The sequence below is a fragment of the Triticum urartu genome, chromosome 6A (assembly GCF_056163025.1).
Source record: "Triticum urartu cultivar PI428250 chromosome 6A, HENAU_Tu73, whole genome shotgun sequence".
Lineage (NCBI taxonomy): Eukaryota > Viridiplantae > Streptophyta > Magnoliopsida > Poales > Poaceae > Triticum > Triticum urartu.
Window position 1 is genome coordinate 599,334,977 of NC_141878.1, and position 15,628 is coordinate 599,350,604.

The window sequence follows — 15,628 nt, forward strand, 5'->3', positions numbered from 1 at the left end:
GTTCATTGTTATACCTATGTGCTTCACGTCCCGATATTATGCTAAGTGTGTGCATGTGTGCACGATATCAAGCTGCTCCTAAAGATTGTCATCTTAAGGCTGTGAAAAGGATAGTGAGATATTTAATCCATACACCAAATTTTGGCATTTGGTATCCTAAGAGGTCTTCTTTTGATCTTGTTGGCTATTCCGACTCAGATTATGCCGGAGACAAGGTTGATAGAAAGTCCACTTCGGGTACTTGTCAATTTCTTGGTAGATCTCTTGTGTCTTGGTCTTCCAAGAAACAAAACTCGGTATCCTTATCCACCGCCGAAGCGGAATACATTGCCGCTGGTTCATGTTGCGCTCAATTACTTTGGATGACCCAAACTCTTAAAGATTATGGGATTTATGTGAGACATGTTCCACTGCTTTGTGACAATGAAAGTGCTATCAAAATTGGTCATAATCCTGTACAACATTCTTGAACTAAGCATATTGAAGTTCGTCATCATTTCATTCGAGATCATGTTGCTAAGGGTGACATCAATCTTAAGCATGTTCGCACCGATAAGCAATTAGCGGATATATTCACTAAACCGCTTGATGAGAAAGTGTTTTGCAGATTGAGAGGAGAATTGAACATCATTGACGCCTCGAACTTGGAGTAGAAACTCCATTGGATACATGCAAGACAAGAGCTTATGACTAATCCATGATATATCTCTTATGATAACTATCTTATGTCTTGGATATATTTGCACCTTGCATGTTGTCTAACCCATGTAGGTGCTTGGTTGAATCTAATTCCATGAGATTGCGACTCACTCATATCTTGAGCAATCTCTACATCACCAAGACTCTACACAATAGTGGTTGAAGACAAGGAAGCACAAAACCATTCAAACATATCCTTTGACAAATTCTATGTTAAGCTTCATGATTGTCATTTTTGGATACACAAGTGCTCTTCCTTGCAAGAACTAACCCATGTAGGTAGATGAACTCAAACTCCAAGTGGTGCTCCCAACTCTTGATGAACTACATCAACCCTGAGCACCCACACAAGTTCAACTACATGAGCAAGAACCACATCACCACCCAAGGTATGTCATTCCATCTTAGAGAAGCTTTACTTCAAGACATGAGTCAAAGCAACTCAACAAGATGTGAATACATCAAGATGCTTAAACGAAAAATGGTAACCCCATTTTGAGCTTAAACGATGAGTATGACCTATGATCAAGTGTCCTCACTTGACTCCTAAGTCAATATACTCTAACATAGGTGACTATGTCACCGCCCAATTCTAGATGAAGTTCTCTTGTGTCCTTTTCTGAGTAATTGCATTTGTTCCTTGCATATTTGTTTCCTTCTCTCTCAAACAAAACAAAAACAAAAAAAACTTCATCTAGAAACTTTCACTTTTTCCTGTTTGTTTTGTTCTGCATATTTCTGCATCAAATTTCTTGCAAATCCATCAGCTAATTCATTGCAAATCTTTGTGAGATCTTACTTGACTAGTGAGCTGAGGTGACAAGTGTTTTTCTCTGTGTAAACTCGGTTTCACCGACTTGCAAATTTCGGTCCAACCGAATCTTTTCGGTACCACCGAAATGTGCCACTCGGTGCCACCGACTTTGCAATCAGAAAAACAGTTTGCCACTTGTTCTACATTTCTTATGATCCAGCTCCACTCAATGAATCTTGTCCTCCACAAGCATCACAATTTTATCCTCTGCTTTGTGCTGAATCTCAAGGACCAAACCCATTCGACGGATTCCAGGAAAAACCTTCTTGGAAATTGATGTCAAAGGGGGAGAGAGAGATCACATCAAAGCTTGTAGGAAAGAGAGAGAGAGAGAGAGAGAGAGAGAGAGAGAAAGTATTAAGGGGGAGAGAAAGTCTCAACGATCCCAGATGTTGTTAAGGGGGAGAGAGAGATCTCCAGGGAGAGAAAAATACTCAAGGATCCCAGATGCTTGATGTTCAAGAGGAGAGATGCCACATGTCTTTTTGGGGAAAAGACATGTTCATATGAACTCATTTGAATTAAGTTCTATTCAGCTCTGATTTTCTGTTTCCTATCTTCTCCCAATATCCCATGTAAGATTCAGGGGGAGCAAGACACCTAAGGGACATGTTGAATTCAGCCCAAAATTCATTGCATATCTTTATTCTTGGGGACATGTTGAATCCAATGTTATCACTCTCTACATGTCATCCTAGTCTTGGCATTCTTGTGGTTTCTTTTGTTTGCTCTGGCTAGTGGACGTACCTGTGTTATCTAACCTTGTTTGCATGTTCATTCCATCCTAAGCCAACTCGAGACCACAAGGTAAGTATATGCATCAAAATCATGAGTATGAGGAGTTCTTGCTTATGTACATACTGTTTGTAAGAAGGACTCATGAGCATGAAGGTATTTTCCTTAATAATCTTTTGCTCTGATGCATATGGCCAAGATACATGTAACACATTGCCTACTCTGTCATGATTATGCTCTCACATGCCTCTATATTTCATATCTACATGAGTGCATACATGTAGGGGGAGCCTATGCTTGCTACATGTTCTTCCAAAGCCTTACTTGCTGTTCTATATATCTTTATCTAAAGCTTTGATGTATGTTGCCATCAATTACCAAAAAGGGGGAGATTTAAAGCACAAGTGCTCCCTAGGTGGTTTTGATAATTGATGACAACATATCTCTTGTTGGACTAACACTTCTATCTAGCATGTTTCAGATAAGTTCAACAATGGAGTGGCATGGACTAAAGGTTGTGGGAACTCCTTCAAGATGCTAAGGACAAGAGATTGGCTAAAGCTTCAAGCTCAAGACCCTTCACTTTTACATTTTAGTGATCCAAGATCACATTGAGTCCATAGGAAAAGCCAGTACTATCAAGGAGGGATGAGGTGTTGCTTAATGAGCCTCTTGCTTCATGTGCTTAATGATATGCTCCAAAATCCTCAACTACTTTCCCATATCCACATATGACCTAAACCCTAAGCCAAACTCGGTCCTACTGATTCTTCCTATCCGGCGCCACCGAGTTTCACTTGTCATTAGCCACTGCCAAACCCAAGCAATTCGGTTCTACCGATAAGGATCTCGGTCCCACCGAGATGGGATTGCAAACTCTCTGTTACCTATTGCAATATTCTCGGTCCCACCGAGGTATGCAATCGGTCCCACCGAGATTGCAATGTGAACTCAGTGTTTCCCCTTTGTAACTTTTCGGTCTCACCGAGTTCCACTCGGTCTCACCGAAAGAGCAAATCGGTCCCACTGAGTTTGCCTGACCAACTCTCTGGTTAGCTAATTACCAAATTCGGTCTCACCGAGTTTGTGTAATCAGTCTCACCGAGATTACGTTATGCCCAAACCCTAACCATATCGGTCCTACCGAGTTGCATGTCAGTCCCACCGAAATTCCTAACGGTCACTAGGTTTACTACTTCGGTCAGACCGAGTTTATTTATTCGGTCCCACCGAGATTGGAAAACTGTGTAACTGTTGGATTTTGTGTGGAGGCTATATATACCCCTCCACCTCTTTCTCATTCAGTGAGAGAGCCATCAGAACACACACATCATTCCAACTCATATGTTCTGAGAGAGAACCACCTACTCATGTGTTGAGACCAAGACATTCCATTCCTACCATATGAATCTTGATCTCTAGCCTTCCCAAGTTGCTTTCCACTCAAATCTTCTTTCACCAAATCCAAATCCTATGAGAGAGAGTTGAGTGTTGGGGAGACTATCATTTGAAGCACAAGAGCAAGGAGTTCATTACCTACACACCATTTGTTACTTCTTGGAGAGTGGTGTCTCCTAGATTGGCTAGGTGTCAGTTGGGAGCCTCCGACAAGATTGTGGAGTTGAACCAAGGAGTTTGTAAGGGCAAGGAGATCGCCTACTTCGTGAAGATCTACCGCTAGTGAGGCAAGTCCTTCGTGGGCGATGGCCATGGTGGTTAGACAAGGTTGCTTCTTCATGGACCCTTTGTGGGTGGTTGCTTCTCCGTGGACCCTTCATGGGTGGAGCCCTTCGTGGACTCGCGCAAGCGTTGCCCTTGGGTGGAGCCCTGTGTGGACTCGCGCAACCGTTACCCTTCATGGGTTGAAGTCTCCATCAACGTGGATGTAGGATAGCACCACCTATCCGAACCACGGGAAAACATCCGTGTCTCCAATTGCGTTTGATCTCTCCAAATCCTTCCCTTTACATTCTTGCAAGTTTCATGCTTTACATTCCGCTGCTCATATACTCTTTGCATGCTTACTTGATATGTATTGTGTGTGTGTTGTAATTGTGCCTAAACTCCACTTAAACTGAAAAAGATTAAAAATTGCAACTTTAGCACCTAGTGTCTAATCACCCCCCTTTAGACACATCTACTTCTAGATCCTACAGTATTGACACATGTATTATGTGTCCGGTTAATACAATTCTAGCATGAATAATAAACATTTATCATGATATAAGGAAATAAATAATAACTTTATTATTGCCTCTAGGGCATATTTCCTTCACCTTCGATCCTGAAACTTTTCCTCTAGAACTCTCTTCGACATATTTGAAAGTTCCGTCTTTGGATCTTCCCACCACCGTGGGGAGTCCCAAGTACCTCTCACTCAGGGCCTCTGTCTCTATGCCCACTGCTTGCTTGAGAATTGCTTTGTCCTCCTCCTTACAACCCTTACCAAAAAAGATGGAGGACTTTTGCAAATTAACCTTTTGTCCGGATGCCACCTCATAGTCCTGTAGTATCGTACGGAGTGCTTCAAAGTTTGATTGGGACCCCTCTAGAAACACCACACTGTCATCCGCAAACAGAAGGTGAGTGACCGTGGGGCTGGTGCTCCCAAAGGAAACTCCTTTAATCTCCTTTGTCTCCTGAGCGCTTCTCAAGAGAGCCGAAAAACCTTCCACACAGAAAATAAAAAGGTATGGTGACAAAGGATCCCCCTGTCGTAGCCCTCTGGTTGGTACAAAACTTTGAGAGAGGCCACCATTCATCTTAACTGAAAACCTTGCTGACTTGACGCACCTCATCACCATCTCTGTCCAGTGACTAGAGAAGCCAAACCTCGTCATCATTTGCTCCAGAAAAACCCATTCAACTCTATCGTATGCCTTCATCATGTCAAGCTTTATTGCACATAACAGTTTTTTCTCCTCCTTGTTCTAATGGCGTGTACGCACTCATAGGCCACCAATACATTATCTGTGATCAACCGGCCAGGGACAAAGGCACTTTGCTCCTCTGAAATCATAAGCGGCAGCACCACTTTCAACCTATTAGCCAAAGTTTTTGCAGCAATTTTGTACAAGACATTACAAAGACTAATGGGTCGAAACTGTGAGAGTAACTCCGGTGAGTTAACTTTCGGAATCATAACAATGATAGTGTCATTAAAGCCGTTCGGCGCTGCCTTTCCTGCCAGAAAATCCCGAACAGCCAAGCAAACATCATCCTTTACCAAGGACCAGTGTCGTTGATAAAACATCGCCGGGAACCCATCCGGACCTGGTGATTTGGTTGGTCCCATCTGAAATAATGCCGTCTCGATTTCTTCATCAGTGAATACAGCCGTGAGCCTAGTATTCATCTCCTCCTCACCACTGGGCCATATGTTGTAATAATCTCCCGTCTTCATTAGATCGTTCTGATGTGAATAAATTAGCATAAAAGCTTGCTGCCATTGCACGCATACCTTCATCATTAGTGCACTTCACTCCATCCTCCTGTAGCAACGCCTTGACAGTATTCTTACGCTTCCTGTGTGACGCTCTATTTTGAAAGTATTGGGTATTCTAGTCACCCTCTAGTAGCCAGTCCACACGGGATCTCTGCCTGTAGAATATTTCCTCTCTTTCATATACCTCATGGAGCTGGTCCTCAGTGTCCTTGATCTCTTGTCTGTACCCAGTGTGTACACCTCTCTCTTTAGCCTCCCGGAGTTGTCCCTTCAAATGAGCAATCTGGCGTTTAATAGATCCAAAAACTCTCCGGCTCCAATCATGCATTGACTTAGACAGCAACCCCAGCTTGTTGCATGCTGCATCCAGTCCCGCCTCATCCTGGTTGGCTGCATGTGCATCCCGCCAAGCATCCATCACCATTTCCTCATATCCAGAATGTCTTGTCCATGCAGCCTCGTACATAAAGGCTCTTTGTGCTCTATTATTGCTTGCAGCTAGTGCCACCAATACTCTAATCACTAGCGCCTGGTGGTCAGATTCTTCTGTTAAAATATGTTGCACCTCCGTCTCAGGGTACATCTGCATGAAATCACCATTGCAAGTAGCTCTATCTAATCTCACTTGGATGTTCTCGTCTGCTTCGCGCTTGTTGTCCCAGGTATACATATAACCTGAGTACCCAAGGTCAGCCAAACCGCAGTCGGTTAGACATTCTCTGAAATCCTCCATTTGCCTCAAGCTCCGAGGATTTCCGCCAAGTTGTTCATTTTGAATTAACGCTTCATTGTAATCACCTGCACATATCCAAGGTAAATTATCTTGGCCTCGAAGATAGCGCAGAACATCCCAAGTTTTTTTCCGCATGTCAACTCGAGGCTCCCCATAGATTCCAGTGAACCTATAGGTATTCCCGTCAGCTTTGACCACTGCATCAATATAGTACTGGCACCATGGTCTCTTCGTAACATCCACATAGTCTCTCCACCACAAAGCCAGGCCCCCCACTCTTCCCCGCGCAGTCCACCGCAACACCTTGCCTAAACCCCAGGCTCCACTTCAACCTCTCCATTGCTCCCGCCTTCTTTTTTGTTTCTGATAAGAACACCACCGCTGGGTTGTAAGACCGTATCAGGTCACGAAGTTCGCCCACCGTCGAGTCCAACCCCAATCCTCGACAGTTCCAGGCCAGAATATTCATTGCTCCCGGCGGCCCTGCTCCCTCGCAGGGTCCGCCGATCTATCATCTACCTCCGAGATACGATCAAACACCGTAGACGTCTTCAGTCTAGTGTCGCGAATGAACGCATCGTGAACTATCCTCCTGTCGTTATCATCCTTCGCCACCCACATCTGTCTTGGCCCCCTCTTCCTAGTGGTGAAGGACGCATGAGAACTTTCCCCCCTCATCCTGTTAACTTCATGATCTGGACAGAGCTTCCTGACATAAGTGCCTTTCTTCCTCTCCGTGGACCTGTACCATCCCGATTCAGCATGACCTTCTCGGCCCCTAGACACCTGTTCATGCTCTCTTCTACTTCTTTCCTCATATCTCTGCTGAGCATATTCCTTCTGCCTCTGTTGCTCCTTCAGCTTGTTTCGGAGGTCCCATTCCTTTTTTCGTTCTAGCTCATGCCGCAGGTCTCGCTCGGTTGTCCATTCTCCTCTATAGCGGTCCTTGATGGGGCTATTAACCTCTCCTCTCTCCGGTCTAATCTCCACGCCAGTGCGGGAGTTTGCCGGGTGACTGAACTCTGCATTCAGATTACGCTTTGTTGGGAGGTCTCTAACCCTTGCTTGGCTGCGCTGACCTCTATCACTTTCTGTTGATTGCGAACTTGCAAAACCATGGTTGCTGGTTGCCTTTCCATCATATGATCCTTCTTTTGGTCCAGAGCTGCGCCCCGGTGAGGCTCTCAGCCAACCTCCCCATTGTGAAGATGCATCAGCAGGGGGATCACACCTCCCCCCAACGTGTACAAGTCTGCCACATTCAAAACAAAAATGAGGTATTTTCTCGTAATAAAAGTCAAACCAGGTGCCAACCTTATCTTCCTGTGAAGATTTAAGGTGGAATCCTCGGGCTCATAAACTGAAATTTTTGCCCTCACTCTCAGCTGGTTGCCTCTTGCCACGCCATCCTTGTCAACATCCACCTTGACTACCTCCCCTAGCCAGTTCCCAAGGGCTTTCCCAAACGTTTCCGTTCTTTTACCTAGTGGTAAATCCGTCACACGAACCCAGACTTCAACCTTATCAAATATCATCTCTGACGGTCTGGTGTTGATCTCATATTCCTTAAGGATAAGTACGTTGAAGTCATACTGCCATGGACCATTGTTCATCGCGTGCTTCCAATCCCCTTCACTACCAAAATGGACTGCAAAAATATTCGAACCCATATCTATGAAATCTGCCTCGCGATGTAGCCCCCATGCCCTTTGCATCGTTCGCTCCAGAACACCTTTGTTGAGCGGCCTTGGTGAAAAAGACTTCCCCACCGCAGACCACTTTGACTTCTTGGACATGATCTGATCTGGTTCCTCATAGACAAACCCCTGCACTTCCTTATCTAGCAGCACCATCCCTCCCAGCCTTGCTGAGAGACTTGCAGTTGGATCCGGCGTCTTGCACTCGACCGGGGATCTGGAAGAACCCCGCTTCCCTGTTTTCCCGGCGTCCTTGCCGCCGCCGGGGTCGCCTCCTTCGCCGGAGTCACTGCTTGTTTTCCGTCCAGGGATGCGCCGTCGCCGCCCCAGTCACTATCGGAACCACAACACCCCCGTGCAAGAAACCCTAACCCTAGCGAGAGGAGTCAGTCGCCTCGCGATCGCCTCCAAATCGCCTTAGCGTTCCTACCCATGGTGGACCCCGTTTTTTTGTTTCTATTTCGTTTGGATGGAAACCTATATATAATAAATAAACTTATACATGTGGAAAAAAAACTTATACATGTGGAAAACGTGCTAGCTAGCGTTTCGTGCATTACATACACAAGACGACGGATTTCTTGGTTAGGCAGGCCAAAACCTCGAAGTAGTCCAAATTTGGATTGTATAGTTATATAATAAACGGACACGGAGTCATATACGGATTCAGATGGAATTCATCTGCAAACTACATCAATATCCCTTTGGACACGGAGCCCAAACCTATCTATCTAGTAGGCAACCAAAGGGGGACGAACGCGTTGTTCCTCCTCCTCCTGCTCCTCTTCGTAACCCTTTTTCCTCGGGCGGACATGGCTTATCCGTGCGAGCAAGCGGCCGTGATTCCAATGCCATGTGCAGGAGGTGCAGCAATCCCTGACGACATCCTGCTGGACATCTTCATGCGCTTGCCAGCGAGGACCATCGGCCGATGCCGCGGCCTCTCGCGCGCTTGGGCCGCCGCGCTCGCTCCCTCGGACGACCTCACCGACCGCCACTTCCGCACCGCCAACCACAGCCCCAGATTCTTCGTCCTCCCGGTCCCCTCCGTGGGCGTCACCGAAGTGCACGCCTGGTCGCCCGACCAGCCGCACGGCACAACGCTCGTGGCCTTCCCGCGCCGCCCCATGCGCAACGCCGGCACCCGTCCCTGCCGGGGCCTCGTGGTCATGGAGGAGGAGGATCCACCTGCCAGGGCTGGTGACGGAGCCGTCTACTACGTCTGCAACCTCTCCACCGGCCAGATGACGGTGCTCCCGGAGGGCCGGCCGTTGCCTCTGCAGCCCGGCGGGTATGCGGCCAGGGATCCCAAGTGCTACGACAACCTCGGGATTGGCTACGACGAGGTGAGCGGCAGGTTCAAGGTGGTTCGCGTCTGCCGCTACAACGAGCATCTCAATGCGGATTGCGACGTCTACGTGGTCGACGATGCATTCTGTTGGCGACCGGCGGCGGGCGATGCCGAGCTACCGGAGGAGGCTGGGTACATAAGTTCGTACGAGGCGATCGTGTCCGCTCAGGGTCACCTTTATTGGATGTCTGAGGCAGAGGGCATGTTCAAGGAGAAGCATGTCATCTCCTTCTCCCTCTCCGATGAGAAATTCGAGGTGATCTATGCGCCCCGCTACAGAGATTACAGCCTCACGGAGCTTGAGGGGCGTGCATGCCTCTTCTCCTCCATCTTCGACGTGGACCAGAAATGCTACGACATCTGGCTGCTACGCGACAACGAGGCGTGGGACCTGCGCTGCCGCATTGACCTGGCCACGGCGACGCCGGAGGTGAGGCGGTTCATGGCTTGCCGGGTCAGGCCGCTCACATTCATCGACGGTGGCCGCCGCATCATGTTCAGGCCGGGGGTCCAATCCACGAAGGACTCCAAGCCCGTCCACCAGCTCTGCACTTACACCCCTGCCACCGGCGCCATAGAGGAGCTCCTCGCCGACGGATGCCTGGTCGCCCGGCCCAGCGAGAACGGCCGTGCAACAACAAGGGCACTGCTGTACGAGGAGAGTCTGATCTCCACGGGGCGGCCACACGAGGACATCCTCTTCTCGTCGGCATCAACACGTGCCCTGTGCGTAGCCCTGCAACGTCTGCCAGCAGCCATCCTCGGGCAGCTCAAGCTAGTCTGCCGGACATGGTGCGCCATGATCGAGTCTGACTGCTTTGTCAAGCTGCACAACCACTACACCAGGACGAGAAGGAGCTCTCCCCTACGCGTCTTCTTCCCAGACGCTAACACAGAGGGTAGGAGGACGGAGTCTTTGTTCCACGCGTCGCCGAAGCTGCTAGACCACAGGGTAGTGAGCTGCAAGCCTTGTCATGGCCTACTCCTCGTCACATCATCCAAAAACGCAAAACATGTTCGCGTGCTTAACCCAGTGATTGACGAAGAGATAATCTTGGACTTTCCTTCCGGCAATGCGACTGGCATGGGGTATGACGAGGTGACGGAGGAGCATGTCCTGGTCACTATCGTCAATGCTAGCCACGGATCCAACGCGGCAATGGAATGCCACCTGTGGCGGCTCAAGGAAGACGTGGGCAGAATAGTGCCATCACCACTGTCGATCCGTGTGCGGCCTGGCTTGCCACCGATGGACAAGATGTACTGGATGGGTGAGCCATCGGGTCAAGACAGCCAGAGCACCGACAATTGGCACGGGATGATCATGGCTTTCGACATCCACACTGAGTCTTTCGAGATGTTGTCCGTGCTACACGCCAACGACGGCTGCAGGATGCTTGTGGTGGAGCTTGCCGGGAGGCTCTGCGTGGCACACCCATGTGCCCACACAGAGAACAACAAGCCGGAGCTGGTCGACAACAAATGCAGTGACGAGGGATGGGAGGAAGGATGGACAAGGGAGCATGTGATAGAGCTCTGGCGTTGGCCGGAGTTTTCCCCGAAGACAGCGGCAGGGCTGATTGTTCCGGTAGAGATCGATGCCGTGGGGGATGGGCAGATCTTGCTGGACACGGGGAGGGAGGTGGGGCTGTATGATTCGAGGGAGCAAACGATGCACACGGTGTACTCACTCAAGTGGCGGCACGGTGAGCGCGCCGACAAGTTCATTGCGGTGGCGCTGTGGGAGGACAGTATGGTGCCTCCTCCACCCATGCGATGCGAACCTGAGCGGTGGTACAGAGACGTATAGAATATAGGAAAGCTAGCAAAGGGCCTTGGTTATTTGTCTCATGTTGGATTTCTCCATTCATGACAAGAAACTGATAACCTAAAGCCTGAAACTTCAAGCACCAGTTCCGTGACAAACCTTCTCGGCTGCTTAATTGGGAGCATTTAGTTTTTTTTTGTTTGCACCTTGTAGCTTCTTGACCCTTTGCATTCAGAGCTTTTTCTCTACATACACAGTTTGTTCAACCCAAAAGAAAATGGGAAATGATATTTTTATTTTGGCACACCCGTGAGGTTGTCTGTCGTTTGTGTTGATATATAGCCGAGCCATGACTGTAGGGACCTTTTAAATTGATCGTACAATTAGTCTTGATATGTATGGAAGAGAGCTACGCCTATATTAAATAAGTTGGTTTCAGACTAGTCACAATGGAGAGTAACATATACTAGTAACATACACATATCCCTACACTATCTTACTACCTTCATAATAGGTAGTAACATAAGTATGGTAACATGCAAAGCCTTATTTATTAGGTTATAGACTCATATTGCATTGGGACATGTGATGTTACAGTAACTAGCTAAGTTACTCAAAATACCTCTCTTCTCATTAACTCATTGCCACATGAGCAAATTTGCTGAGTTGGACTCGATGTTACTGTTGAAGTTACTTCCACTGTGGCTAGTCTCAGACTTTCAGTAGGTATACGAGTACGACTCCGTAGGAAAAGAAAAAAACACCAGCCGGGAAACTAAAGCATATACGTGTTGCGTACGTTAGGGCGAACTTAAATAACTAGCCCACAATGATTTGGTGGGTCGATGACCAGCGGCGGCGGTGCAGTACCGCATCACACGGAGCATGCCGTCGATGGCGACATTGGTGGAGTGGACCGATCTTCCTGACGATCTCCTCCACGTCGTCTACCTCAAGGTCGGCGGCTTGCTCCACCGCTTACGCTTCGCTGTGGTATCTAGGTCATGGCGAGCCGCTGCGATTGCATCGAAGCACGCCGTACCGCCCACCTTGTCATGGCTGCTCTTCTCCTCCTTACACGGTGACGATGGCAAGACAATGCGCGTATACTGCCCCTACGATGGCGGGGTCCTGCACATCCGGCCCAAAAACGAGGCTCTCATCGGCAAGCGGCTAGTCGGAGCACACGAAGGTGGCTGGGTCGCCGTGCTTGGGGATGACATGCAACTTGTGGTTGTGAACCACTTCTCCGGTGTTGAGGTGCCGCTTCACACAAAAAACATGAGGAAGTTCTACACAGACGCGAAGATTGTCTTCTCGGAATCACCCATGTCAAGTGAGTGCATCCTCGCCACCATCACCCCCTGAAGAAGTGTCGCCGTATGCAAGATTGGTTGTCTAGCCGACAGATGGACTGCAAAAATATTTAGCGGGCCGATGCTTGCGGACATTATATTCTACAATGGAAATTTCTATGGCCTCACCCGCTCCTACAACCTGATCAAATTCAACATAGGCTTGAACAAACACGGCAGACCGGTGGCCACCATTGACGCTGAGCTACATATCCGGATTGGTTCTCAACCTTCTTTCGTATGCCCAACTAACATTGTTGAGCTGCATGGTAAGCTGGCGTTGGTGTTGAGGATAAATCCATCGTATGGCACCAAGTGTGAGCCTTTCTTCAAGGTTTTCGTGCTTGCTGACGAATCAATGACAAAGTACACTCATAAGTGGGAGGAGGTAATGAGCTTGGATGATTGCGCCTTGTTTTGGGGGGGAATGTCCAAGGCAGTTAACGTGCCAGCGGTTGGACGCGGCGGGGTGGAGAGAGGCCACATTTACGCAGATGATATGACGTACTTGACGAGTTTGGATGGCCATGGTAGCTGTGTATACCCTATGCAAGATGAAATTATTTACAACGTCCTACGGAGGATCAAATCAGCAGGATCTTATGTAGCTTCCGGTGCTCCAACTGGCATGTGGGTACTCCCTCCTGATATCTAGCCAACCAAGAGTAGTCTACACTAGTAGAAAAAGGGTCAAATGTGAAGCATATTAGTGCCGGTTTGAATTTGAGCCGGCATTCATGTGTCCATTAGTGCCGGTTCCAACGGCTAGGCGGGCGGACATCATTAGTACCGGTTCGTGGTGAACCTTTAGCACCAGTTTGTGTCACGGACCGGTACTAAAGTGAGTGGTGGCAGGATGTTGTCAGTCCGGGGCCCCTCCAGCACTTTTAGTACCGGGTCGTATCACGAACCAGTACTAAAGGTCATCCTACATAGACCCTTCGTCCACCCGAGCTTGCTCTGTTCTTCCCCTTTCCCCTCTCCTCTCTGTTCTTTTCCCTCTTCCTCTCAAGCACATCACATATTTTGCCCAAAATTTGTCAAGATTTGAAGGCCCCCATCCATTCAAATGATCACAAAGGTTAGCAACTTTGTCCTTTCATCTCTCATTGCTAGATTAGCTCATGCAATGCTTTATATAGTGATTGATTTTTGAGTTTAGTAATTTGGGAGGAATTATATATATGTGCTAGTATTTGATTTATATGCAATTTGAGGTCAAAAATAACACTTAGTTTGCATATGTAGGTGTGGTTTACTTAGTGCCTTCTAAATATCCGTCGTAACCACCGTCGATCGCCCGCAACGTCCCATCGCCGGCACCACCTTGTGGTGAGCCTCTTGTTCATGAAGTTTTATATAAAAAATTGATGTTTGTGTTGGATATATAGTTACTCGTATAATTATCTTACCCATACGTTGTTTGTTATACATAGTGCCATGGTTTTGATATCCGTCCCCGTCGGCCCTCGTCCGGGTTATGATTCGGATGTGGTATATTCTCTTTTAAAACTATTCATTGCATTTCGTGTTTATGACAAATTATGCCCATCAAGTTGACATAGATATTTGTATGTAGGAGGTAGTTGAACCGGAAATTCCAACCGACCCTATTGTCGAGAGGTTAAATTTAGTTGAAAGAGAAAACGAGGATTTGAAGGAAAAATTGAAAAGAATTGAGGGGGAGAAGATGGAATTGGAGTTGCATGTTGCCGATGTCGTCGATGATCACAAGATTAAGATGGAGAAAATGCGCTTGAAGATTAGAAAGATTAGAAAATATGCCATTCATAGTGAGGCTTGGTATCATTATGCTGTTGGATCAATTGTTACCTTAGTTGCGATCTTGATCGCATTTGTTGTTGCATTTAAATTCTTTAGCTAGAGAGTTATTTGTTTGTTGCATTTAAGTGTTGTATGATCTTTATGTATTGTATTAATTTGGTGTTTTCGGTGCTGTGTATTGAAGATGATCCGACAATGGATGTACGATGACCGATGCTCTCCCAAGTTCATTAATGGCGTGCGTACTTTTCTGCTTGCGGCTGAGGCAAACAAGCGGGAGGATGGTTTTATGCCTTATCCATGTGCTGGCTGTAAGAATGGTCACAATTACTCTACGTCAAGAATCATTCACGTCCACCTGTTTGAGTCCGGTTTCATGCTCCACTATAATGTTTGGACCAAGCATAGAGAAAGAGGGGTTATGATGGAAGACAATGATGAAGAAGAGGACGACGACAGCTATCCTAGCCATGGGTTCCCTGAATACGATGATACAACAATGAGGGAAGAAGCTGATCCAGTAATGCGGGAAGAAGCTGAGCCGGCAATGCGGGAAGAAGCTGAAGAAGAGGCATCGGATGAGTCCGTTGATGATCTAGGTCGGGCCATTGCCGATGCAAAGAGAAACTGCGCAAGTGATTTGGAGAAGAAAAAGTTGCAGCGCATGTTAGAGGATCATAAAAAATTGTTGTACCCGAATTGCGTAGGTGACAAGAAAAAGCTGGGCACCACACTGGAATTGTTACAATGGAAGGCAGAGAATGGTGTATCTGATAAGAGATTTGGAAAGTTGCTGGTAATGATAAAGAATATGCTTCCAAAGGACAATGAATTGCCCGAGAGTACGTACGAAGCAAAGAAGGATGTCTGCCCTCTAGGGTTAGAGGTGTACAAGATACATGCATGCCCTAATGATTGCATCCTCTACCGCGGTGAGTACGAGGATTTGAACGCTAGCCCGGTATGCGGTGCATTGCGCTATAAGATCAACCGCGATGACCCTGGTGATGTCGAGGGCTAGCGCCCCAGGAAGAAGATTCCTGCCAAGGTGATGTGGTATGCTCCTATAATACCACGGTTGAAATGTTTGTTCCAAAACAAAGAGCATGCCAAGGCGATGCGATGGCACAGAGAAGACCGTAAGAAAGACAGAAAGTTGAGAGTACCCGCTGATGGGTCACACTGGAGAAAAATCGAAAGAAAGTACGGGAAGGAGTTTGCAGATGACGCAAGGAACATATGGTTT

General features: G+C 47.5%; 1 protein-coding gene and 2 pseudogenes across 1 annotated transcript; 1 reads left to right on the forward strand and 2 right to left on the reverse strand.

Moving 5' to 3' along the window:
• Nucleotides 1-5,808: 5,808 nt before the first annotated feature.
• LOC147967062 (uncharacterized) lies at nt 5,809-6,426 on the reverse strand. The gene has a single exon (XM_087531026.1). It carries the CDS (start codon nt 6,424-6,426, stop codon nt 5,809-5,811), a length of 618 nt encoding a protein of 205 aa, XP_087387152.1.
• A 465-nt stretch (nt 6,427-6,891) lies between these two features.
• On the reverse strand, nt 6,892-8,279 carry LOC147967063 (uncharacterized; annotated as a pseudogene).
• A 3,808-nt stretch (nt 8,280-12,087) lies between these two features.
• LOC147967064 (uncharacterized) lies at nt 12,088-13,252 on the forward strand (annotated as a pseudogene).
• The last annotated feature ends 2,376 nt before the right edge of the window (nt 13,253-15,628 follow it).